Source organism: Pteronotus mesoamericanus, unplaced genomic scaffold (assembly GCF_021234165.1).
Source record: "Pteronotus mesoamericanus isolate MK-2021 breed Mesoamerican mustached bat unplaced genomic scaffold, CSHL_Meso_final contig_41, whole genome shotgun sequence".
Taxonomy (NCBI): domain Eukaryota; kingdom Metazoa; phylum Chordata; class Mammalia; order Chiroptera; family Mormoopidae; genus Pteronotus; species Pteronotus mesoamericanus.
The window spans coordinates 9267980-9294849 of record NW_026555152.1 but is presented as its reverse complement, the minus strand read 5'-3'; the positions used below and the strand labels follow the sequence as shown (position 1 = coordinate 9294849).

General features: G+C 50.4%; 1 protein-coding gene across 1 annotated transcript in view; it reads right to left on the bottom strand.

Annotated features, from left to right (window-relative positions):
• CACNA1C (calcium voltage-gated channel subunit alpha1 C) overlaps nucleotides 1–26870 on the bottom strand; it is a 603963-nt gene that overhangs the window by 63840 nt on the left and 513253 nt on the right. The window contains exons 24-32 of the mRNA XM_054577199.1: nucleotides 26113–26200; nucleotides 25467–25574; nucleotides 24073–24125; nucleotides 23616–23762; nucleotides 22040–22241; nucleotides 20309–20467; nucleotides 19613–19723; nucleotides 1316–1399; nucleotides 639–722 (exon numbers count right to left, since the gene is read on the bottom strand). Coding sequence (XP_054433174.1) covers nucleotides 639–722; nucleotides 1316–1399; nucleotides 19613–19723; nucleotides 20309–20467; nucleotides 22040–22241; nucleotides 23616–23762; nucleotides 24073–24125; nucleotides 25467–25574; nucleotides 26113–26200 — 1036 coding nt within the window. The remainder of the gene's footprint in view (nucleotides 1–638; nucleotides 723–1315; nucleotides 1400–19612; nucleotides 19724–20308; nucleotides 20468–22039; nucleotides 22242–23615; nucleotides 23763–24072; nucleotides 24126–25466; nucleotides 25575–26112; nucleotides 26201–26870) is intronic.

The following is a 26870-nucleotide window of genomic DNA, read 5'->3' as shown; positions in this document are numbered from 1 at the left end:
TCTTCTCTCGCAAATGAGCCTGGAGGGGCTGGGCTGCCTGCATGGGCTGCTGATGTTAACTCGGAGGGAGGCCTTCCAGTGGGAATGCCATGGGCAGGGCCTGGGGCTGACGGTGCAGGCAAAGACGGAGCCTTCACTCCAGGGTCCCACTTGGAGAGAACTCCTTTCCAAGATGCTAGGGGTGGGAAGGCAGGAGGGGCAGGGGCAGCGGTCTGGAGGTGAGGTGCAGTGAGAAGAGGTTTGGGTCCCCGCCCCAGCAGCTGCCCAGGTGTTGTGATGTCCCTTGGTTTTCTCACTCCGTGATCCCCATAGCTGCATCCTCCTATACAGTGTGAGTCATGCCAGGCTGATTGTAAAGGGAGAGAGAAAAAGATGCAGCAATCAAAACTTAAAGGAAAAGGAGGCCTAACTCGTTCCAAAGTTAAAAAAAAAAAAAAGGATAGAAAAGTTTTCAAAATAAAGCAACAAGGAAAAACTCCTTTAAACCAATTTAAACAAACAAATTAAAAAAAAACAAAAACTAAATGAAAATAAGGAGGTGGGGAGGAGAAAATATAATGACGAAAACAACAAACCAGGGAAAGACAACGAGTGTTAGAGCAGGCACGGACAGTCAGGTCCAGACGCCATGTACTTACGTTTACCTCGGTGATTGCTATATCAACAATGCTACCCACAACAATCAAGGCGTCAAACGTATTCCATGCATCACAGAAATAGTGCTGCATGGGGCAGAGAAGCCGAGGAAAGGAGAGAGAGAAGAGAAAAAAAAAAACCAACAAAGGAGAAAAACAAAACAAAAAGGAAGAAGAAAAATGAAAAAAAAAAGCATGAAAGAAAGGAGAGAAGAGAAAAAAAATGAGAAAAGAAAGAGGTTACGTGGGCATATTAAATACTCTCTTACCACTCTACAGTCCTGGTGGCTCAAACCTGGGTAACCTGGTTTTCGCAGGGTGGAGAGGCCTGACAAAAGCTGGGTTAGTTCAAAGGTTACGCTGGGCTGTGGCCACTTTGGGAGGGGAGCCAGCGGCCTCCCACCGCCTGCTCCCTCCACTCGGCTCCGAGCTCCGGGGCCCGGCACAGCGGGCCGAGCTGGGACAAGTGGAAAAAAAGGAGGAGAAGCTCCCACTTTTTTTCCCTCACAGGACGACGGCAGGTTCAATAAAAAGCGTGACTGGAGGGGGGTAAAAATAGGAAATTAAAAAAAATAAATAAAAGGAGATAAAGAGAGAGAGAGCGCGAGTGAGAGGGAAACAGAGGAGGTGGAAGAAGAAGGAAGGAGGAGGGTTCCTGGGGAGGGCAGAGTCATACTCACATTAGTTTCACTGAGAATGACGTCAATTATGCTGCCAATTACGATGAGGAAGTCAAAAACATTCCAGGGATCACTAAAGTAACCCTACATAAGGGAGGGGCAGGCAGGATGGGGATTAAAAAGGAATATTAGACAGACAAGAACAGAGCAACAATCACCATCAGAATCACCGTCCGGGCACCTCGGTGTTGCTGCAGGAGTTCCAACACCCTCTCCGTGACCAGGAGCCCAGGAGCCCAGGAAAGACGGTGGCGGCCAGGAGGCGACTAGTCCAGTCCTCCTGCCCTGCCTCTCTGTGGCCACATGGCACCCCTTCCTCCAGATCCATCCCACTTTACCGCCCTCCGCACAGAGGCTCTTTCTAAATACTTCCCAGCGGGGCAAGGGTGGGCGTGGGCGGCAGCAGTACAAGCTGCAGTGGTGCAGGAATGTGGACTCTTTTCAGGCCACATTTGGCATCTCCTGTGCCCCTACTTCTCTTTATCCAAGGGCCTGTCTAGAGGGAGGGAGGGAACGCAGCTGAGTGGCCCCTTAGAGGAGAATGGGCTGCGGTCCAGTGGGTGATCTGGGAACTAAAGAAAAGTAATCAGTGTGGTCCAGAAGGGTGGCCAGGTCACCTGGGCTCAGCAATAACAAGGGGGCCACACCATTAAAACAATATCTATTAAAAGCTGGACACTATGCAGATAGAATGGGGGTCACCTTGTTCCAGCACTGGACATGCCCAGTATTTTCAGGGGCAGCTCTGTCCTAGCAAAGTCTTTCCTACTGAAAGGACAGGGAGTCCAGGTCAATCTCACAGTGGAGGACGTGGCCCTAGACAATGCTCTCAGGGTATCTCCGAAGCACCTGCCCCAGGCTCCTTTCCCAACACTGTCATTCTGATATAGGGTCCCACTGAAATGCAGGTGCCACCAAAGTGAACAAAGTCATCAAAGCCTTTCCTGAGAACTGGGTTAATAAGGGTAGCCTGGGTAGAGGGTGTGGATCGGGACATAGGCTTCTTGGAAAGGAGTGCCACGGAGGAGAGATTCTGGCACAGAGTGGTCCTGAAGTGACCACTTTATGCTGTATGTACAAAACATTTTTGTTTTTCACCATATTTAGAAAAAAAGAGATGTTTTTGAAAGACTTTTTTTTTTTTTTTTTTTTTAAGGTACTTGGATAACTGGTCAACCAAGGATAGGCTGTCCCAGATTTCCTAAAGGGTTCCAGGAGTCCTGGGGGGTAGACTCTGTACCAAGAGTGGACCGTCTTCCTCTCTGAGAGGTGTGGGAGTCTAGAGAGCAATGCTGTGGCCACACGGACGTGTGCTTGCAGTTTAGGAAGCCCTGGGAACTGGACAGCCACATTGCCCATTGTTCCTGTCCCAGGGTGGGGCGGGAAGGATCCAGTACTAGAGACATCTGTCTTCTTTAAAAAAGGACATTTGCTACTTTAGTTTTTTAAGAAATGTCTGCAAACAGGGCAGAATAGAACTGGAGCACATTTGCTCAGCAGGACCAGAATTTTTCTTTTCTCTGAGCCACTAGCTGGAGCTCTGGGAGATGGAATTCTCGAGAACAGCAAGTGGGGACGAAAGCATTAGGGTCTCTCTGAGACTTTCCCAGATCTCTCTCCCCAGCTATCTAGAAGGCTGCCAACTCTCCCTTTCTATTTTTTACTCACAAGAGCCAAGAGTCTGTGTCTTCCATTTCCTCCTGGCTCTATCCAGCTCCCTTAACTTCCCCACTTCCCAGCCATGCCCTCTTTCCAGAGGGATCGCAAGACACGCTGTCCTAGGGCTGTTATTCTTAGTGTGGGAGGTCAGGTCACAGGGAAAGGGGCCTCTTGGTTCCCAGGCATTTCTGCCAAAAGAAAACAGAAGTGCCATAGCGGAGACTTTGCACAGCCAGATGGGAAGCAGAGGTTGGCCAGGGCATGGGTTAGGCGAGGGTCAGCCCGAATACATGGCTTTCTTGTTGGCTTCCTAGGATATTTTCTGAATATTCTAGAGTTTTTGAGGCAGAGAGAAACCTCTCTCTCCCATTGAAATCAGATGTTACATGCAGGAAACAACTGATTCCCTCACAGGTTCTCAGATATCATTTTCAGGGCAAAAGGAAAGGGCCGACTTTGAAGGGAGGAAGGTAGAGTGTGGAGACCCCAAATGAACTATAAATGTGCATGTGTTTTGAAATGAGATTTTTGAAAACACTGGGGAAATATTTCTCAAAGATAGGAACACCATCTTTGTGGGTAGAGCTACTTCAGAAGGGAAGGGGAGAGGGGCTGAGGAAGAGAAAGGAGAGAAGCTGGAACAAGGGCAGAGTCCAGGGTGTTCAGCATCTAGCCTAGAAAACATGGTAACAAAACATGATTTGGGTGTGGGGGCAGGAGGAGAGGTAGGAAGGTGGAAGGCTCAGGGCCCAAGAAAGGAGGAGTCTTTCATCCACCAGACACCTGAAACAAAATGGGTAGGCTGGCCTTGGTCTGCAACACTTCTGGGAGGAGAAAAGGAGAAGGAAGGAAGAGAGGCAGAGAGCAGGCAAAGGTGGGGTTAACACATAGGTTAATCAGCTGGTGAGCACCAGGGGTGGGGTCGAGACCTAAAGGGACCCTGTCAACCTCCTGGTTGGGCATCACTTGTCACCCTTTCCCTTGGGTTTCTGGGTGTATGTGCAGTCGGAAGGAAACACATCACAGTCAGCTCCTCCTTGACCATGGCTCCCTCGTCCACCCCTTCATCGCTGCCTGCCATTGGGTTGGCTGGGCTCTGTGGAGATTAATGCCTCAGGCCTCACTCTTGCCCTTAAGGGGCTGTGCTCCTGGAGGCTTTTGATTGACTTCTCCAGTCTGTGGCAAGCGATGTGGTGGGCCCAGTGCCTGGGCCTCCACTGGCTGCAGAAACCAGCCAGTGCCCTTGTTGCCAAGGGCTCCTGTGGACCCAGCCCAGAGGAGATTTGCATCAGAATGCAGGGGCAGGGAAGTATGTCTGTCGGGGGTCGGTGACAGGATCCCTTTAAGAGGCAGTTTTTAACCCTGACCCTTCCACCCACCTTCTCACCCCTTACCCCATAGCCCATTGATCCTTCCAACTGGACCATGAAGACAGTTTCAGATCCAGCTTTCAGGTCAGCCTCCTCCCCCCTCTCTTTCAACAGCACATTCCTCCCACCCATGCCACACTCACTCCCGGAAACAGGGCCGACAGCCCCGTGTGTGACAATAGGTTGTCCAAGGAGACACCTGACCAAACCCCTAAGCAGGCAGGACCTGGGAGAATTATTTTTTCCTCAGACTCTCTGGGGTATTACAGCTTATTCTGTTTTTCTCTCTTCCATTCTCTCCCCCACCCCCACCTCTGTTTTCGCCTACCTCCTTGTTTGCTGGAAACCATGGGTGACGTGGGTTTTGGGGGTATAATGGAGGAAGGAGGATGAAAAAAATTATAGGTTTTTTTTCTCTTATACCTGTCACTCTTTCTTTCCCTGGTGACAGGTTCCAAATGGTAGGGAAGACGTCAGGTCAGGGAGAGGGTTTTCTTGGCTCTTCCTGAAGTGGTAAACCAAACCTCTTCATGTCCAACTCCTCAGAGCACACAGGCCTGGCCGTCCAAGAGGGATGGCGTTTTCAGGGCAGTCCCTAAACCTTACGGAGTTGGTCCATTTCCCCTTTCGAGAAGATGGGGCTCCCCTCCGGCCATCCCCAGGAGGGTCTCATGCTCTCCCACCCCAGGCTGAGCAGCGGCACCCGGCATCTGCTTGCACGCTGGGAATGACCCACGCTCCCGACTGCCTCTGGCCCTTCGCCCACCGGCTGACGCGCGCGGAGGTCATGTAGACCAAACTGAAATGATTTACCTTCCGCAAATCATGATTAGGAAGGAAAAATTGTTGCAGAAGTATCACATGATGCATTTAGCATGCAGAAGAATTTTGTATTTTCCTCTCTTTTGGATTATGTGTGTCCTGATCTACCTCCATCACTAGAGCTATTTCAAGTGGAAAGAGGCAGCGTAGTGGTTACGAGGCAGAGTAGGGTGTCTGGGTTTAAATACTAGCTTTAGCACTTATTAGCTGGGTAACCTTGAGCAAATAACATAACCTCTCAATGCCTCCATTTCCCCACCTATAAAGTAGGATAACCATACGGCTATGGTGAGGATTAAATGAAATTATCTGTAAGGCACTTAGACCTGCACCAGGTTGAAGTAGACTCTAAGTAAGTGTTAGCCACTGTCATGATTTGCTAGGATTCACATGTTTAATAGGACTCACAGGTTTAATTTTGGGGGTGGGATTGAGGCAGAGGGGAAGGGAAAGCCCAGGTGTCCACGGAAGGAGGAGAGAAGAGGCAGAGGTTTCTGGAACCCTGAGCTCACCTTTCGCCTGTCTCGAAGGCCTTTTCTGCCCATCTTGAGTTACTACTCAGTAGTGTGACTGTCTCGAGACTCTAAAATCTGGCTGGTACTATTTTGAGATTAGTGACAGTATGCAAGTTGTCATGGCTAAATTTTGAGGCTCGCGTTCATCTAGGCAGTAAACTGCCACGTTCTCAGAAACCACTATTCCTGCTGGGACAGACCCCGTTGCCTCTTCTCTGCCTGGAGGCTGGGAGGAGTGGGCCCGTTCTCCAGTTCGGATCCTGCGGAGTGGGACTGCTGTGGCAGACGTGGCAGGCACGTGCCTTTGCCCTTGAATTCTGGATTCTTAGCTCCCTCCCTGCCCAGAGAAGAGTTCGCCACTGGGGTCTTCATATGGGCAACACAAACTTGAAAACAAGTTGGTTGTAAGAAGGGATCTCTTGGAAAATCCACACACCTGGGATTGTGTTGTGTGTTCTTAGGAATTTTGAGGCAAAGGTTATTATGCTGCCATTGCTTGTTTTTTCTCTTCTCTGTTCCTCCCTGCCTGTCATTAGTGTCTACCTCCGTCGGGTCCAACAGACAGCAGGTGATGTGGAGGGGCACAGAGAAGACCCGGTCCCTGAGCGGGGAGTGAACCCTGGACTTCCAGTCTGTTTGGTGTCTGTCCCCAGAGACTGTTCCTTTCCAGGGACATACGGGGTCCCAGAGTGTTGAAGTGGGAGGCCTGAGTCGAGATTAGAGGTGGAGCTACTAGCATTGAGACAGAGAGCAGGAACGGACAGAGCAAGCTCAGGGGAGGAAGGGTGTCCGAGGGAGGGAAAGGCCAGCTGCCCAGAGATGGGGGTGGCGGGGGAAGTGAAGGAATTACAGAAATCATGCGAGGAGACAAAGGTAAGAAGGGTACTGATGGGAAAGGCCACTCAGGTAGAAGGCAGGAGAGGAGGAGGAAAACAGGAAAGTCCACACAGATGGTGAGAAATGGGGAGAAGCAGAGAGGGAGAGGGAGAGAGAGAAAGCAGGGGAGGGGAGAGGGGAGCGTGAGAGCAGGGCAGGCAGGATGGAAAGCTTCCAGAGCGGGCTCGGGGACTCTGATGTGACTACAACTCAGAAAGGAAAGCATCAGAAATCCATGAAGACGGAGGAAGGGGTCAAGGCCACCTGTGGGAGGGAGGGAGGCAAAAATTGGCTTATACTTGACCCAGGGAAAGGGGTTCACTCAGGAAGGTCGCCTGAGTGAGCGAGCATTTGTGGCAGGAGGCTCAGCAGAGGCGTTTGGTGGGCGGTGGGGAGGCAGTGCCCAGGTCCCCGAGGGTTCCAGGCTGTGGAACTGCAAGGTGGGTGGAGCCGAATAAACCAGAAGTGGAGCTGAACGCAGCTGGGAGCGAGGCAAGCAGGGTCGGGGTGTGTTTGTGAAGAGTCAATCCCATGGACTATCATGGAACACAATGGTAACTGACACCAAGCAGAGATAATATAAATTGTATTACATTAGGATGCCATTTAGGCATAACAGTAATCATGGAAATTAGTGGTGTCTCATGGAGAAGGCCTAACTGGAGCACACAGCTGCTCTCGGGCCCTGGCCGCCTGGCAGGCAGCGTGGATCGCTGCCTTCCTTTGGCAGCCCCCATCCTACGATGTGTTCATTCAGAAGGGCCTGAGGGCTCACACTGCGCCGACAGGCAGCCTGGGGCAGTGGGGACGGGGGCGGCAGCAGGCCGGGGCTCGGTCAGGGGGCCCGGGGGGTGGTGGTGATGGGGGCTGCTCTTGACATTGTTAGAGGGATGTATGCTTTGAACTGGACGCGGTCCACTTTGATTCTGCTTTGGAATTAAGCTTTTCCCTCCCCAGGAAAGTTTCAAAGGCCCTATTTATTTATGTCACCAACACGCACAAGCGCTTACGAGGTGTCTCGTGTGCCAGGTGTGGGCACACAGAATCGTCAGACCTGACACTTGCGGCCTTCCCTCCTGGGAGCAGATGAAAACTGGTTGTCATTGACTAAGCTTCTTTGGGAACCTCAGGAGTCTCTGCCTCAGTGTGCACCTGAGGAGACTGCAGGTGCCGCGTGCTCATGCTGGCCGTGAGCTGACCTGCGAAGGACTCCTCCAGGGTAGGGTGCGGACATACCCCTGGGGTGGGGCAAGGCCAGCAGACACACCGCAGGTATGCAGGCAACTGTATGTCCAAACGGACAGTGTGAGCGCTGTGAAGAGTCAGGGAAGGCCGAGACCAGGCAGCCCTGGGAGCGGCAGAACAAGATGCCAGGATGCTTGACCTGTGGCAGCCCCCTGTGGTCCGCCTGTCAAATTCTCTCCTGTCCAGTGCAGCTGACCTAGGCTCTGGGACAGCATTCCAAACCCAGGCCTGGTGGGTCCCATCCTACTGTCTCCATGCCCTTTCTGCCCTAACCAGCCAACTCTTACGTAGCAAAAGGACAAGTATGACCCACCTGCGACCACGACAGCCACAATCTGCACTCACGATGGTGAACAAAATGAACAAAATGTGGACAAAAAGAGCAACTGCCCTCGCTTCCAGAGAAGAACCTTGAGTTATGCAGGCACGTTACCATAACCTCTGCTTCCTTCCTGTCAAACGGGAGTGACCGCAGTGCGCAGGGCAGAGGGTTTGTGGGGAATGTCTGGGTCCATGTGTGAAGTGTTCAGCGCCTGCAGGCGGCCGGGATTGTCTCTCTGGCTGCCGTGGTTGTCTGAGTGCCGACTGCCTTCCTGCGTCCTGGGGCGCCCCTCCCTCCCCTGCAGTGGCAGCAGGAGCACTGGCAGCGCCTCGGCCCTGGTGGGTCGGTAACGCACAGCCCCGCAGCTCTGGGTGTCCCTCTTCCACTCGCAGACTCGGTGGAGTCCGGCTTCTTTATACATTGTGGGTAATTTTCCACATTAAATAATTAAACGTAATAGCTAATACTACCCTTCCCACACAAAGCTTTATGCGAGTCATATAATTATTTTTTATCATTCATAGTGACTTTTAAGCTCTCAAGCACCAGGCAAGAAAGAAACCTGTCACAGTATTGCAACAATATGCAAATCCCTGGGTACAAGAGCAGGCGGGAGGCCCCATGACAAAGCCCATTTATGCTTGTCTGCTTGCACTGCTCCAACAGGTACCCTGTGGGCACTGCACAAATAAATAATAATCAGAGTAGTGCCCACTCACCAATCAGGCTGCTGAGAAGGAGGCGGGAGCTCTGCCCCACGCAGCGAGCAGCCGAGGCGGGGCTGGGGCCGCTGGCTGGTGGAGGGCGGAGTTTCTCCCTGCCATCCCCTTCCAGCCTCCCTTCCTTCTCCTTCCCTTTCCTGCTCATTTGAATGTGACATGTATATGTGCTGAGTTTCTGGGTCTAGGGGGTGCCATTGATGGTGGGAGACACTGGTTTCTTAAGAGTTGGGATATATAGGTTTCAAGGAAAACTGAATGAGAGGTTGAATGAAGTCCTACCTTAGCCGAAGGCCGCGGTTCTGTGTGGGGAGCGTACTGCCCTCCCAGGGGGGGGTTTGGGTGCCTGCAGGGTACCACTACATGCAGGAGGCAGGAGGGGCATTTAGGATCAAGTGGGTGGGGACACCAGGGGACACTGTTTGTGGAGGCTAGCTAGCTTTGGTTTGCTCTCACTCTGGTGACATTTACAAAGCACCTGATGCTGCAGGTGCCACTGCGTTGGGTCTGGAGGAACATAAAGAGGGGTCAGAGCTAGTCCTGCTCAGGGACTATCCAGAGCTGTCCATGATTTTCCTTCCTCACCCTCACATCCACTTCAACACCAGATAAAGTCACGACTCTGCCCACCTCTCTCTGTCTACTGCTGTCACCTGCAGGCTTTAACTGCTCCCCTATGACCACACTGTCCCTTCTTCACTGGCCATCAGCACGCTGGTTCAAAACCGTAATCAGATTGTATGATGCCCTACATAAGGCCCCTGCCCCCCGTGGCTCCTGAGTGCAGCCAGAGTCCATCCACACCACTTACAGGCCCCGAAGGGCCTGTGCACTCCGGCCCTGCCCCACCTCCCTTCCACTCACTGCTCTCAGGGCCCAGAAAAAGCCGAGCGCACCCCTGCCTCAGGGCCTTGGCTCTTCTCTGGCTCCTGTTCAACCTCCAGGGCTCAAACAAGGCACCTTCCCAACCGCCTTTGCTCAAACAAGGGCCTCTTCCCCTACGGCTCTCCCTGTTACCACAGCACGGCCCTTGCCTGTTCTGCAACCTCTGTGTTTATCGTTTCCTGGGACACCATGAGCCCTGTAAAGATGGTACCATGTCTCAACATCATCATCGAGGTGCTCAATAGCTATGGAAAGAAAAGATGGAAAAAATAGTGCTATGCGTGGAAATTACAAAGGAGCACGTTCAACTCAGTGCAACGGAACATTCCCAACATAGCTGCCTCCAGAAACACGGAGCTTCTCATGGCAGAAAGCAGGATTGTGTAGAGCCTTCTGTGGTGATGAAAGATCAATGACCTTAATGGTGTTTTTCTAACACCTATATGCTGACTCTCTTCTTGTTCTCCAGCTCTGTAATTCTCATTCATCCACTCATGCCTGCATGCATCAAACTTTCACTGAATGCCTCTCATGGCACAAAAAAATGCATATGAAACAGTTTCAAGGAACCCAGTAACCTTTTTTTTGTCTCTGCTACTTGAAAATCTCCCATTGTAAGTGCATGTGTGTGCATGGGCATATGTGTATGTGCACGTAAGCACGTAGGTAGGGTGTATTAGGCTATCCTTTCACTTTCCCGAGCCTGCCCATCATGTGAAAGTACTTGTCACTTCAGATTTGGAAAGGAAATCCAGAAGGTGCAGGCCAATTTAGGGGAACATATGGGCCAAAGACAGAATGGGCGAACGAGAGGTAGAGGCAGAGGTGTAGGTATGGAGTGTCTATGATTATTAATTCCCTCAGAGTTGTTACTTGAGAATAACTTGTTTTCATTTAGTCTCTGATTTGCTTATACTTGCTGAGGACCCACTGTGGACATAGCAACTTCTCAGCTTGTTCTCATTTGTTGTTTCAGTGGGTATAATGAAAAAAGCTTGGCTTTTGAATCACCTAAACCTGCATTAAAACCCCCCAAAACATCAACAACAAAAAAACTGGCTCTTTGATTTTGGACACATTACTTAGCTTTTTTTCTCTGACCTTCAGTTTCCTGAAGACCATTTTACATGTATTATAGATTGAGATAAAGAATGGAAAATGTCTGATTCTTCATAGACGCAATATATATTACTTCCCTCTCTCCTTGCTTCTGACTGTTACTTCGTTTTAGGAATTGATACACAATTGGTCGATGTTTTCATCCATTGCTTAGAAGTACCAGGCTGAATAGCAGGTTTTTCTAGGGATGAAGGAGATGGTGAACTGGGGACTCTACAGGACCCAAGAGTGGGTCAGTCTCAGGGAAGTCTGTTCTTCAAATGGCAAACCAACAACTCTAGGGTTCATCAGCTGCTTGCAGCCAACACTGGGTCCCTGGTACTGAGCATGTTGCAGGGTCCACTGAAAGCTCAATACAATATTTGCGGGTTGTCGGTTAACTTGAGGCTACAGAAAACACTAGCCAAACAGCATTCAGGCAAAGAGTTCTTGAAATAAATAATATGGAGAATGATAAGGCCTGGAGACAGAGAAAGAGAGGAAATGGTGAAAAACTGGGCTCAAATCTTGTGGTGCCCAGTCGTGGGCGACACTGGTCACAGAAAAGGGCAAGCGATAGTTTTAGAAATTAGTAGCCTGGTTCATGCTGTGTCTTACCACAATCAAACTTCAAGGATGCAGTAAGATGAGCCTCAGAATTATATTACAGTGTGAGGCAGAAATCTGGATGAAGGGATAGAATACATGAAATCAGGACAAGAGATGACAGAACACCGGGATTGCAAAAGTACCAATTGTAAAATGGAAATGAACAAGGACATGATAAGGCAGATGGTAAACTTCCTTTTGTTCTGAGGTAGAGAGCTGGATTCAAACTCCCAGGCTGAGGGATCTTACACAGCACACACTCTATCGGGAGAGCCCTTTCCCCAGAGGCCTTAGTGACTTTTCAGACATTGCTGTGGTCTGAATATTTGTTTATCCCCAAACTCACATACCAGAATCCTTACAGAAGCCCAGTGGAATTAGGAGGTGGGGCCTTTCAGAGGTGTTTACTTCAAGAGAGTGAAGCTTTCAAGAAAAGGGTTAATGCTCTTATAAAAGGGATTTCACAGACCTCTCTTGCCCCTTCTGCCCTGTGAGGGTCCAGCAAGAAGGCACCAGCTACGAACCTGGAAGAGGACCCACACCAGAGAATGCAAATATGCCGGTGCCTTGATCTTGGACTGCCTGCTTCCAGAACTGTAAGAAATACATTTTTGTAGTCTGTATGCTAGCCAATCTGTGGTATTTGTTACAGCAGCCCGAATGGACTAAGGCAGACATGATCTCAGTTGGTCTCACCATGGGCTGCTAAGCCAGTCTTCCTACTTCACAGAGAAATCGAAGAATGGAAGGATAGCACATGTAAGCACTATATATGCTACCTGCCCGCCCCAACTCATTCAGGGTGCTATGAGGTGGAAGCTAGGCATCCTGCTTCTCAATCTACCAGAATTTTCTCTCTTTGTGGAATCTGGGGCAGTAGATGATCAAGCAAAGAAATGAAGTAAAATTTCCTTTGTAAAGATATAAGGCCTCACAAGAATGACTGCACCATGCAGAATGTATAGCACACTTGAAACTAGGAAAAGGGGGCATTATTGGTGAAGGGTATAGTTTAGGCCAGAGATAAAGTTGGAGAGAAAGTAGATTTTAGCAGGTAATGTAATTGTCTGTAAAAAACGTACCAAGTCTCTCAGAGATCCTCAGCCTTTAAGAGGAGGCAACGGCCCCGGTGCGCATCCTCCCCTGACGGCCACCTCACGGTCTCCCTCCTCCTCCTGGTCCTTTACTGGCTCTCAGGAAAATCCCTCTTGACCACTCATGACGGAGTGCGTGCGGGTCGGAGCCCCTCCTGCCCCGCGGAGGGGGCCGGGGCCTGTGGGACCTCACCTGCAGGGTCCTCTGGCCCCTCAGTTGCTGCACCTGTGCGTTTAGAGGCGCTCCGGCCCTGCCATTCTTCACACTCCATCCGCTCAGGCTGCCCCGGGGCCCTGCGGGCTCACTCAGGGCCTTGGTAGCAGGCCCCGGCCCGCCCTCCTTTGCTCATTAGTGGCTTGTCCAACACAGGTTTGCGCATCCCTTTCTCCTGTGCCTCTGTTTCTGTCAAAGATGGCAATATTTTAGAACCTATCCTTTGGCAGGCCCCGCACTGGCCTTCTTTGGGGGACAGAGGGCACATCTGATTTTGGAAGTGAATGAAAACCATAGTGCAAATATGACTCTCTGACCTGAGCAGGAAAGTGGGCTGGGCTTGCAGCTGGTAAAAATGGTCATTCTTTCCTGGGTCAGACAAGTGAATCTGCCCCATGAATCATCTGCTGGGGGCTCTCCCAGCTTCTGTACCTGCCTGGTGAGTGTCAGGACCCTGGTCTCTTTCCCAGGACAAGAAAATGCCGAGAACAGTGGGTCCATGCCTGAACAACCGGAGCCCTCAGCCTCAGAAGCTCCCTTCACGCCTGCGTGGGGGCCCCTGCAGAACCGTAAGCTGGCTGAGGATGTAGGCCATGGTGCTGTCAGGTCGGGGGAGGAAAGCGGTCTGCCAAGGGGAAACCGGATGCTGCATCTTTAAGGAAAGAAGGTTCTAGACATGGATAAAGCTGACAGCGTAGACAGAGGAGTCGGGCTGCAGAGTTTCTTTGCAGAGAAACACACTCTCCCTGAGCGCTGCCTACGCTCCCCCTCCGCATTCCAGCTTTCCTGCTGCCTGTCACGTGTGTGCAGTTAGAACCAGCCCTCACCTGTCCCTTTCGCCGCAAGCCCAATGAAGAGAAGGTACTTGGTGATGACTTCTTCCACCTTGACCACACCCTCTGGGTGTCCCCATATGCCGCTCACCTAAGCAGGGCAACAATCATTCCCTAAGAACAATACAGGATGCAGACAAAAGATTACTCTGGGGCCACTGGAAACCCCGGCATTCCCTGCACTCGGCAGGCACAATTGGAAAGAAGAAGAAGGCTGCCTTTGTGCAGGGGAAGTGCAAGGCCAGCAACACTGACTCTCAGGCTGAGACTTTCAAGATGCAGAGAGACTGGCCCTGGCTCAGGCACTCCACAGGACTGACCGCTGTGAGGGCCGCTCAAGAGCCTCTCCCTCCTCACGGTTCTGCTGCTGCTCGTGTCGGTAAGACTTGAGCAAGGCGGTGCCTGGTGCTGTGATGAGTGGCCCCAACAGAGGTCCTGAGCAGCTCTGATTCTGTAGCGTCTCATTAGCCAGGCTCCCTTCCAGGTATGTCTCGTCCCTTGCTCTCAGCCCAGGGAAGGGCAGCGGGACCACTGACCAACTCCTCTGGACAGCAGCCTGAGCATGTTAGTCAGCATCGCCGTGGCTGCCAACCTTGCCCTCTTTCTGTCTCTGCTCTCTGAGAACCAGCCAAGGTGTCATATCCTCTTTCCTCAAACATTACAGGGGCTCCAAAAAAGCCCCCAAAGCTGAGAAAATAGGGTGTCAGCTGAATTATAACGACACCATTATCAGCCGAGACTATAAAGATGTTGGCCAAATTCCCCATGTCCGAGGGTAGGCAGCAGGAGTCAGAGCCCTAGACAATTTGGAAGTCTTGCTGCGAGGCAGGCTGGAGTCTGGCAGAAGAGGCCAGTGGGCAAGGCGAGGGTGCCGGCTGCAGTGGGCTACCCGACTGGAAGCCTGGAGCCCACTTTGGAAGTGGCGTCAAAGCTATCTGGCAGCAAGTCTCTGTCCAGCAGTTGGGGGGTGCAAGGACAGGTTCTGCATCCTGGGAAAGTGTCAGGTAAGAACCAGGCAGGGCCTTAGGCCACACAGATTTAAGTTTCCCTAAGGTACCAAAATGCTACTTGGGAACCCTAGTCAGAGTCCATGCAGCCACAGCAGCAAGAACAGCTCCAGACCACACCTGCCAGTGCACTCTCTGCCTTCCTGAGGCCCGGTCCAGCGTCGGGGCGAGACAGCGTCCGCAGGGGAGGAGCCTCAGCACTTGCAGCTGACACGGACTTGGGGGATCCAGGGGTGACTGGGAGAACTGGTCCACTCAGGAGAAGATCCACAATGGGGACCCCAGGGCCAGAGGCTGTCTTACCCGGTCAAGAGGGCTTCCATTACTATGAGTTGATTACTGGTAGAAAATTACCAGCTTGAGAAAACATAGGGAGGAAGAAATAAACCGCTTGGCTTCACAGCAGCCACAGCAGTTGGGCTGAAGAAGCCAGGACAGACAGAGGGCAGCAGGCCCTGAAAATGTCATGGGGAGGAAGCGGTGTCTAGAGTTGTGCTGCCCTGTAAAGCAGCTGCTGGTTACGTGCAGCTACAGAAATGTGAGTTAATTAAAGTAAATGAAATTTAAAGATCAATTCCCCAGCTGCACTAGTCATATTTCAAGTGCCTAATAGGCACAGGAGGCTAGTGGCTATTTCATAGACTGTACATATGGGACATTTTAACTACTGCAGAAAGTGCCATTAGGTGGTGCTGGTCTAGAGGCCTCACTTCATCCCTTAGGTCTGAAATGCCTTTGGACCCTAATTTGTCCTGCACCGTGAAAGGGAGCCCCAAAACGTCAGTTGCTCTTGTTCAAGAAAGCTGGGGGCCAGGAAGGTCAGTGAGGGTTTTTACTTTGGCTCCATTCACATCTCTGGACTATTGCCAGGATGGGAGAAAGCTGAAAAGATAGACTGAGGCCTTGAAGACAGGGACCTGCCAGGGTCAAATCCCCCATGCCCCCGCGCCCCACAATCCCCGCAGCGTCTTCCTCTTGGGGGGGTCCTGAGAGGCGATGAGAACCGCATTCCCCCGTGCAGGCGGCAGCCGAGGGGAGTAAGTCTCAGGAATAGCAGTCTCTGCCTCTTCACCCCTCCACAACCCATGGACAAGCCTTCTGTCTGAACGAGTGCCTCCTTCCCTGGGCATGTGGATTTCTATTGATGAGGAGAAGGCAGAGCCCCATCCTATGCTCCTCCTCCCTCCACCTTGCCCTTGTTGAGTCACTGTCAGCAGCAAATCACAGGCAGCGAAGTCATCATCACGCCCCCTGGTGCTAACACCTGTGCTGAGAGCGCAGTGTCTGTGACTGGCACAGGGTCTGGAACCAGGTTCCTGCCTCTCCTGATGTCAGAGCTGCCCAGCTGCATTGAAGCCTTGGTACCACCGACCCAGGGTCACCCTATTGACCATACAGGTCTTGTTGGGTGGCTCCCTTTTCTCTTGCCATCCTTGCCTTGGGTAAAGCTCAATCTGGAGTTTTAACTGGGATTGTATTGTCTACAGATCAGTTTTAAAAGAAATGACATCTTTATAATATCAAGTTTTCCAATTCATGAACATGACATATTTTCCCATTTGCTACATTTTTTAAAAATTCCTCTTTATGAAATTTTTGAGTTTTTCTGCAGAGATTTGAGACTTTTTTGGGGTTAGATTTACACTTAGGCATTGGATATTTTTCAGCACCTACTGTAAAGTGCATCTTAAGAATATTTTCCCATATTTTCTGATAAAATTCCGTTCATAATGGTAAGATAACCCAGCTACTTAGTTATTTTCAAACCATTCTAACCAGAAGGTTTTCATGCTGACCAGCTTAGTCTCGCACAATCAAGTAGGACCCAGGTACTCCCTGCTTACCTCCCAGGCATTCCTTCTCCTCTCAGGAAGGGATTTCCTCTGGCTTGATATTAGGTGTTCAGATCAATCCTACTGGATCTTCTTCCCCACTTTTCCAGACATTGCCAGACTCAGATCCCTGAGGTTTCTGTGGGTGTCCAAATTGCTCTACACTGGTTTATATTCACCCATAGTTTGTGTGTTTGGAACAGAGTGTGACTGTGAGGAGTGGGACAGTTGAATTTGGGACAGGGATTTACTTGAGTAAATCCATTTTCCATAGAATGGTGAGAAAAGATAGAAATGGGGAGCGAGGGGACATTAAGCACCATGAAGACAATGGCAGAATCAACGCAAGAGTACGAACTGACCAACCAATCACAGAGACAAAAAAGGATAGAGAAGAAAAGTAATGGCAAATTTAAATAACTCCTCCCCGGCTGTGACTAACGTCACTCTTTGACATCCCTGTTGCCTAACCGCCCTTTTACAGCTAATGCTTACAAGTGCAAACCTGTTACCCATTCACACCACACAGAAGCAGCCAGCTAGTGAGCTGAAAGGTGCAGACAGAATTCCAACCAATGGGGAGACAGGAAAGCTGTCCTGAATTTCAGGTCACTGTCGGAAGCCCTGGTTCTTTGGCCAAATTCGGCTAGATGTTTCTACCATAGCTTCAAGGAGTTTCCGGTTTGGTTTCCTGCCTGACATTTTTGAGGATGCTTTTCCTGGAGTCTAATCCTTAGGGAAGAAGATCGCTCAATAGGCATTCAGGGAGCCCTGCTTTCTTAGCACGGGCCAGCCTCCTCTGGCCAGCCGGTTCAGTGGCCCTCACCCCTCTACTGCCAGAACTCGCTTTAGAGGTATCCACAGAGAAAGCCCATTTTCCTTTCTTTTTACACCATAAACTGGCCCTGGCAAGTGGAATGCAAATGGCCCCAGGATGGTTCTCTTTCTTCTTTAGGAGAAGTCTCTTTTATTCTTCCCACATTTCTCACAATAGATAACTAGGGATTGAGGAAACTAGGAGGCACTTTATGGTTTAGACTACCACCACTGGCTAGTTACTGCGAAACTGGCTTGTCCCTAGATGTGCAGGATTTAGGTGGAGTGGCTTTCAGGTGGAGGCCCTGAGGGGTTCAGTCGGTATCGTTTGCTCCCTGGGGCAGGTTGGCTCCGGGCAGCTCTGTGCTCATGAGAGTGGTTCAGGAGGTCCCCTGCAGCGCTCTGCAGCCCGCATCGGGCATCGTCAAAAACACACCTGAGTCAACTGGACAATGACTCAAGGCTTTGAAATCTTTCAACCACATGTCTCATGAAATTAGGTGAAAACGATGCCAGTCTCCCTGCCTAGAGGCTGCCATCTGAGGCTGCAGCTCCACTGGGCAATGTTCCTGCATTCCTAGCCCTACCTGGTCATGTTGCTGTGGGTTGGGAGCCTGTCTGGTACTCTCCAGCCGCAGGTGGGCAGAGGTGCTGTGGGCCCCACAGAAGGTGGCCAGGGACATTCATGGTCTTCTATTGGCCAGGACAAAAACTTATGCCCCTCAATGGGAGCAGGTGTGGAAGGAAAAGTGAAAAAGACTCTCACTGCTGCCCTGGGGGAGGTAAGAGAACACCATTCTTACCACCACATGACCTTTCTTAAGCATCTTACTTTCTGAAAATTAGCCAGAATCCCGAGGCATTCTTTGAGTGAGAATAAGAATAAGCATTTTAAGAATACTGTCTGTCTTATCTTTGAAATACCTTGAAGGTTGTTTTCCTCTTTTTGAAAAGTACCCAGCGGAAAGATGCCGATGGGTTGGTGTGGAAGTACATTGACATGTCAGAGGTGTTAGATTCTGTTCCCAGTTATGCCAGTTGGTACTGGTGTAATTAATAGTATACTTAATTGCTCTCAACTTCACTTCCCTCTTCCCTAAAATGGGGGTGCTAAGACCCATCTTATAGTGGTGTTTTGAGGATTGCATGCAATGAGGTATGTGTAGCACGTGGTAGGATATCCAGAAATGTTAGCTGAATATTAATTCAAAGAAGATGATGAAGAGCTTGTGAATGAACATGAATTGAAGAGCCAAGGAGCACCGCCCCGACCTGGTTAGTTCTAGGACAAGTAAAAGTTTGAATAAAAAAATGGAATCTATGGCCAGGGACTCTTCCCTTTTGCTTTCTTTGCTCTGTGTTGCATTTGGGGAAACTAACAAAGGAGGGGAAGAGAAGATTCAGAAAGTCAGAGAGATTTTCTCAAATCAGTAATGGCACCATTCTCTCAGCATCAACTCTTCCTTTCTCCTCACTCTTCAATAGGTGCCAAGGCAGCCGGGGGAGCCGCTGAGTTGCTATACACCCTCCCTCAGAAGTAGCTGCCCTTGTTGTAAATTCCATGCCAGCAGATGCCACTGATTCTGACCCCCTGCGGAGGGTGGAAGATGGAAGGTGCTGCTCAATCCAGCCTGCTCCTCCAGGATCCAGGACAATGGTGGCGGAGCTGGCTAAGGAGGGCATGGATAATCCCAGGTGACAGGAAATCCAGCCTCCCCTACCCTGCCTCCTTCATTCATGGGTTCTATTGTCTTCCAATTTTTTTTGAGGAGCTGCCTACAAGAAGCAGAGCACTGACATTTGCAGGTAACTGCCCTGCCTGCACTGGAAGGTGCACGGGAGCAATGATGTGGCCTCTGAGTGGGAACAGGAGGCCCGCATGGGTTACGACACTGAGCCCTGAGCAAATGTAGCCCCAGCTGAGCTTTGTAAGAGGAGGTCGTCTGTGTGGCTGGTGAAATGGGAGGAGGGGAGAACAGGGGCCTGTGTGGATCTGGGGGGCTGGGCCTGGAGAGGTTTGGTTTGCCAGTCTGTGGGCGTAGTTTCCTCTAGATTATGTACTGGGGGAAGGGGCCAGAGACAAAGTGATAAATGGGAGAAAAAAAAGAGCATCATCTGCCTCCCCTGGATGGAAATGCTCAGCTCAGGGAGGAATCGGCTTCCTGTACATCTCAGCCATGGTCCAGGCCATGAGCTGAGATTCTATTTTAAAGAGTTGGCCCGGTTTAGTCTTGGTGGGTTTAGGAGGTGGAGCATTAATCTATCATCAGAGGAGATATGGACCTTCACAGATTATTCCTGCCCCTTACTCTCCCTCTTTCGATACTGGCCCTCCATCCTTCTGGCACCTGCACTCCAGATGCCGCTTCTCAGAGGCCTACCTTGGGTTTAAAGGCAATGAGCTTCAGAATCATCTCCACAGTGAAGAGGCCAGTGAAGAGCATGTTGAGGATGTTCATGGCCATTTTAAACAGGCAGCTCTGACCGTAGTGCTGAAGGAAGGGGAAAAACTATGAAAACGAGTCAGGGACATTCCTATTCCTTACCACCCTCATCTCAACAGAGATCTTCATTGAACCAAGTTCCGGAAGTCCATCCACATCTCTGTGGGCAGTGAAGTGGACTCAGGAACTCTTACAAGTTCTTCCCTTCTCTGCCATCTCTGAAAACTCAGGTTGGCAGAGTTCTATGTCCAGGCTTTGACTGGTTATGACAACTTTATGGAGAATCCTGGAACTCAAAGGAGCTCTAGCGTGATTGACCTCTGTGAATCAACCTCCACACGCCATGCCTTGCTGACAGTAATGAACACCTCGAGCTCACTCTTTGTTCTCCATTTCCTTCACTCCCTCTATTTTCTCAACCTAGGGGCCTACGGATTCTTTCCTTAGGTCCCAGAGAGGAGCTCATCCTTGAAATGAGAACACTTGTCTTTCTCCACCTGGGAGAAGAGGACAAATCTTCTGGCCACCATGAAGGTGACAAACCAGAGAGGCCTGTGCAACCTCTTTACACTCATTTCCTCCCAGAGCACTCTCCCCATGCAGGCATCACGACATCAGGGTCCCCAGACTGACCTGCATGGCCAAGCAGATGGTGTTGAGCAGGATGAGGACGAACATCAGGTACTCAAAGTAGGTGGAGTTGACCACGTACCACACTTTGTACTGGTGCTGGTTCTTGGGTATGTACCTCCGCAGGGGCCGGGCCTTGAGGGCATATTCTACACACTGTCGCTGGGAGGGAGACAGTGGGGGGGGGGGAATGGGAGAGAGTGTGGTTATTTACCTGGATGATGTGTGCAGGGTGGCAGAGGAGGGCGGGATTGTGATGAAACCATATACCTGGGGGTAGGGTTCTCTGGGAATCAGAAATAATCTACTGCTCTAGCTCATTTATAGGCTTGAGGTTATCTGGACATTTTTTAAAAAAATTTTTCTCTCACTTCCTTAGTCAAGGAGAGAATCTCCTCTAGTTAATCTCCTTATTAAGCTTAGCTGAGGAGTATGGATCTCCTTTTTTCTTTTCTTTTCTTTTTTCCAACTCGTAATGCCTGGTATCCTGCTAACACTGAGCTGGCATTTTATTTCCTATGCCACAGACTTTCCTTGGGGCACTTCTCTCCTCAGTTTTTCTTTCCTGCCCTAAATCAACCTTCCTTATTTATCGGTGTCCACAGATCAGAAGACACAGGTCACGGATAGGTGATGAGTTCTTGGGCTAACTAGATTCTTGGGACTCCAGCATAGAACCAGCTCATTACTCAGCACTGTGCCCAGAGTTCCAAGTCAGGACCCGGGGAATCACTCCAGCCTCTTCTCTGACCCCCAGATGCCACTTCCAGTCCCTAACCTGGTCCATCTTATTTCCTTCTATTCTCTCCATCTCTACTATCACTGACCCAGTCGTTGATGAGGACCTAATCATCTCTTATCTACACTTTCCAACTGGCTTCCTTCTTTCCTGTTTTTCTTCCAACCTGAAGTCCATACAACAGCCAGAATGATGAGTCTAAATCCAAGATGTTGACATCAGAATCTGTGAGGGGCCCAGCTGGCCTGACTCGGGTAGAGCTGAGTGTCTGTGCCCTGTTCCTTCCCATAGGCAGACCTGAAGTTGCCCATAGACGGGGATTTACTTCCCCATGAACTCTTCCCATGGGGAAAACTAGCAGGGGACCTGACCCCAGTGACTACACGCTATCACCCACTCTAATAGCTTCATTCCTCACCAGTGGAGCAGCCAGCTCTTGCTCACAAACTAACAGAGCATGTTGCAGTTCCGGGCATTACCAAAGCATTCCTACTTAGGCCTCTTTCTTGCCCCTACTTTATGCACGGGCCTCTGGGTTTTACTTGAGAAAACATTTAATAGTGGTTTTCTAATGCTGTGCTCTTCTCCACTCCCAAAACTCTCATGCCCTCGTTGTTCTAGTTTCTTTCCCCTTTACCAATGGGGCCAACCCATATGTGCACTTTCTAATTCATCAGCTTCTAGAGACAGAACGAGGTTTTATCTTCTCAAAGTCTATCATAGAGTCTACCTAAGTAGGCACTTAACAAGTGTTTGTTGGCTGAATGAATGCCGTTGGCAGATCTGGGATTTGCATTTCTTTTGCTCAGGCTCTTCCAGAAGACTGGGAGCCTTGTTCTCATTGAGGAGCAGACTGATGATTGTAGTACACATGTGGATCTGTCTCCTGACCACAGCTTCTCTTCTGGGTGGGCCTCAGGCTGCCAACTGCTGTCATTCCTCATGTGCCCTGCTTCCCCCTCACCACCTTGTTCCTCTCCTTCTGAGGAACCTACCTGGTTCTTGTCCAGCTCACAGTTCTTGTACTCCTGCTCTCCCTGCTCCTGGAAGGTGACGATGACAAAACCCACAAAGATATTCATCATGAAGAAGGCAATGATGATGATGTAGATGATGAAGAAGATGGAGATCTCCACACGGTAGTTGTAGATGGGGCCCTTGTCTTCCGTGTGGGAGTCAATGGAGCGATACAGCAGCCTGGAGAAGGAGACAAACCCCACAGAGGGAACTAGAGAAGCAGCGTCACCTCTGTGGAATGATGGCACTGATGCTCCTAGTGGTCCCTGGGCTCAGGGGTGCTGGAAACAGCTCTAGGCTGGGAGTCAGAAGATCTGGATTCAAGTCCCAGCTATGCCAGAGTGCCTTGTGACCTTGGTCAAATCACATAACCTCCCTGAGCCTCAGGTTGTTTATCTGCAAAATGGAGACAATGATTCCTGACTTTCCTACCTGGCAAGGTGGTTGACATAACATATATGAAGGTGTTTTGAAACTGTCAAGAATTATTTTAATGTAACACGAATCATGGACATTGATTTCGAATACTAGAAATATTGGTAAGTATTGAAATAGCTTTGTAAACTGACAGTGAACATAAAATAAATGTATCAGAGATCTAATATCCATTTGGATAAAAATACTGGATAACCAATGACCCAGGCTTATTGAGATCACGAGCAATGGTTCGGGTTTACACTTAGGTGGTATACATGTATGTGTGCCCATCTGGGCCTGGGCTCTGTGCCCACCACGCCTGTTCCTCCTCATGTACAGGGACTGCCTCCACTCCTGTTCCTACCTAGCACAGTACTTGGTTATCCTCTAGGTATCAGCTATATTTTACCATATAATAATGGCGACTCTTATGTAAGATCCATGTGCTATTGTTGACTTATAAATATGTAGAATTTTCTGACTTCCAGATGATGATTTCCCCGGTATACAAAAGTGGGGTGGGGAGCGGGTGTCTGTACAAAGATGTATACAGCACCTGATGGACACCCTGCTTGGTACAAGTGACACAGTGTAAAGGCCATCCAGCTGGTGGTCTAGGCATGATTACACTGCCCTTGCAGAGAAACTTGGACCCAGACTTCCATCCGTTACTTACTTTCCACCGTAAACACAGGCACAGCTTTCTCTAAGGAGGCTAGTAAAACAGACATCTCCACCATCTTCACCCATGTTGAGTGCATGCTGGGAGTGATAATCTTGAATCCCATGGTGGTCCAAGGGCCACACTGGAGAAGCCCTCCCCACACCCACTCCCGGGTGCTGTGAAGTTGATGACAAGAGACTCCTATCATCGGGGCTCACTCTGAGGCTGGGAAGGGGTGCTAAAAACAGCTCACTTTTGGTTGGAGTTTCTGAAATGTTAACATTTCTAGAGAAAGAAAAGTCTCTGTTTCAACAGTGATAATGGCCTACACACCCATACTCCCTGGGGAGGAAGCTGGTAAGCAGGACTTCTGGGAAGGAGTGTGGGACAGGAATAAAACTTGGGGAATGTGTATGAGGACAATGTCTTGGCCTCTAATATCAGGGTGGATAGGTCTTCATTTGCATACTCACTCCGGCCACCCTTCAAAGGTGGAGACAGTGAAGAGGGCCATCATGGCTGCCAGAACATTGTCGAAGTCAAACTTGCTGTTCTCCCAGCTGCGGGGCTGGATGATGGGATGGTCAACCTCCCCGTCCTTGTATGTGATGTAGTTACCCCTGAGAAAGGAAGAAAAAATATCAATTCTGGGGGTCTCTCATCTCCTTTCACACCTGATCCACCATTGACTCTTGGCATACTGGGTGGGATGGGGCTAGTTAGGCTTAAACCCCACAGTTCTAGTCATTGGGAAGAAATTCAGTGGGTGAACCTGTGACGTGTTATACCCATGGGACCAGATTACCCTTGGGTAAAAGTCCAGCTGCCACTGCTGTCTGAGAAAGAACAGGCTGTCCCTCCTCTCACACCAAGTCAGCAACCCCCCTGAGTTGACCCAGTAAGCCTGCCCACCCGCCAGTCTGCACTCACTTGCATTCTGCCTCGGTCTGCTTGGAGCTATCTGAACAGGTGTAGAGCTTTCCCTGGAAGGCAGAAGAATAAATAAGATTGGAGATGCTCATTAATCAATGAATCAATAAAAAATGTGCTAGGGCAGCGGTCCCCAACCTTTTTGGCACCAGGGACCGGTTTCATGGAAGATAATTTTTTTATGGATGGGGAAGGGGGGATGGCTTTATAGCCTGCCACCAGATGTAGATTAATTGTCACTTGCCACTCACTGATTGGGTTTTGATATGAGTCTGCAAGCAATTGATTTATTATGGCCTCTGTGCAGCCACACCTCTCTGCTAATGATGATCTGTATTTGCAGCCGTTCCCAATGCTAGCATCACCGCCGCAGCTCTACCTCAGATCATAAGGCATCAGAGTCCTATAAGGAGTGTGCAACCCAGATCCCTCGCATATGCCGTTCATAGTAGAGTTCGTGCTCCTAGGACAATCTAAGGCTCCCGCTGATCCGACAGGAGGCAGAGCTCAGGTGGTAATGTGAATGATGGGGAGCAGCTGTAAGTACAGAGGAAACTTTGCTTGCTTACCTCCTGCTGTATGGCCCGGTTCATAACAGGCCATGGCCTGGTACCAGCCCATGGCCGAGGGTTTGGGGACCCCTGTGCTAGGGAGTGGGAACAAAAAGCACAAGGAAAGGAGCATCCAGGTGAAGACCTTAGTCACGTACATAAAGCAGTCAGAGCCACGGGAACAGTGGAATTCAACAAAGAGAGCTCTGCTCCAAGAGCGCGAATTCCTTAGGAGGTCTCATGAGGAAAACAGAAATGGAGCTGGGCTTGGAGCGATGAACTGGGTGGGAGAAAATCAGTGGCAGTTTACTGGGTGTGTGGGAGAGGGCAGGGGGGAGAAGGCTTCCAATGGGAGAACAACAGAAATAAAAGGATTAAGGCAGGAAAGAGTGGAAGCCAGGGATGCTGGCCAACCTGGAGCTGAGGGGCCTTGTCAGGGGCAGTGAGAGAGAGCCTGGGGAGAGGCAGGGCTCTGAACGTGGGGCGGGAGGGCGCGACTTGGTGCTGTTGACAAAAGAGAAGCACTGCAGGTTTTGCGCAGGTGCCTGACACGGAGGTTTCAGAGCAGAGAAGTCCCTCTCCCTTTCCTGCCCGAAGGAAGGATGAGGCCTGAAGGGCAGGCAGCGCTTAGTGGGCAAGCGGGTCTTTGCCTGGTGAAGCAATGCCTCCTTCCAAGCCCATCCCTCTTCCGGTCTAGGAAGCTGAGAGCAGGGCTGTGGCGACTTTCACCCCGAGTCTGACCAGGCCATGGCCCTCTTTCTGCTGTATCTGCTGGGTCCCTTTCCCAGGAATCCTGATAGGAGGAGAAGGAGGAGCCAAGACAAATGAGAGCCAAGACTCTACCTTGAAGAGCTGGACCCCGATGCAGGCGAACATGAACTGAAGCAGCGTGGTGACGATCACGATGTTCCCGATGGTCCGGATGGCGACGAACACGCACTGAACCACATGCTGCAGTGGGAGAGCAGGTGGGAAGGGGATGTGGGTTCAGGGAATGCCTGTAGCCTGAGCTTCCTTTGCCTAAGCATGAGCCTCTCCGAGAAGGCAGCATGGGCAGCCCTTAACCACAGCAGGCACCTCTGACTCAAAGAGGCAAACACCTTCCAGGGCCACATGGGGATGAACCCAGTGGAACACAAAGGCCCCCACTGGGCTCCAGGTAACCACAGAGATGAAAGCCCTGCTAACTTCTCATTTTATCAGGGAACAGAGGGGCCTCATTGCCACTGGGGGCAGGGGCTTGTGTGTGGGTCTCCTTTTGCACAAGTTTTGCTTAGGAGTTCAGATTTTAAGTGGCCGCCCATCACGGTTCTTGAAGTGGGACTGGACAAGCAGGCAGAAGAGTTCAGGCTCCAACGGGGCAGGTGCTCGATCTGACCGTTCCCTCCCCCTGCAGCCTACCCCTCACCTCAGCTTAGCTCCTGCCAGGCCACAGACTGGTGGACGCTCGCAGGGTTGATGGCTCCCCGCTCAGGGCCTCCCTTCTCACCTTTAGTCCCTTGGCTCTGTTGATGGCTCTCAGGGGCCTGAGGACTCGCAGAACTCGCAAGATCTTGACAACATTGATTGCACTGGACCTGGGAAAGAGAAGTGGGGCAGGGAGTGAGCGTCTCCTGTTTTTGGTAAAGTAGTAGGTAATGTGGTGAGGGGTGTCCTGGCAGACTGACCCCAGGCAAACCTGTGAAAATGTGAAGGGGGCTTTCTCACCCCAGGGACCCTGAAGAAGGGGTTCCCACCCCGTGGGGACCCATGGGGACCTGAGGCTTGCCTGCCACCTGGACTTTCCTGTGGTGAGTAAATAACGTGAAAAGCAACTCACCAGGAGTCACTAGTGACATCATGTGCTACTCAGGGGCCTCTAGAGTCATCACAGAGACGGCTTTGGATGTGCAGACCTGAGTTCAAACCCAGCTCTGCCATGTACCAGCAAGTCCCTGAGGATCAGTTCCTAACTTTCCTGAGCCCTTGTTTCTTCATCTGTAAAACTGGGTAGCAATCACTTCATAAGGTTGTTGCAAGGATTAATAAGATGTAAGTCATCTAGCAGTGCGCTTGGATACTGTAAACTGAATCAATGGTAGCTTTATTATTATGTCTGAGAAGATATCACTGAACTTGAAATACTACAAAAATTGTGGCACTGCAGGCCTGTGGTAGGAGGTACATGGCACCGCAGTAGATATTTTGGTGCTCATTTCTAAATATGTGTGCCAGGTAGTTGCCCAGTATACTTATATGTAAAACACC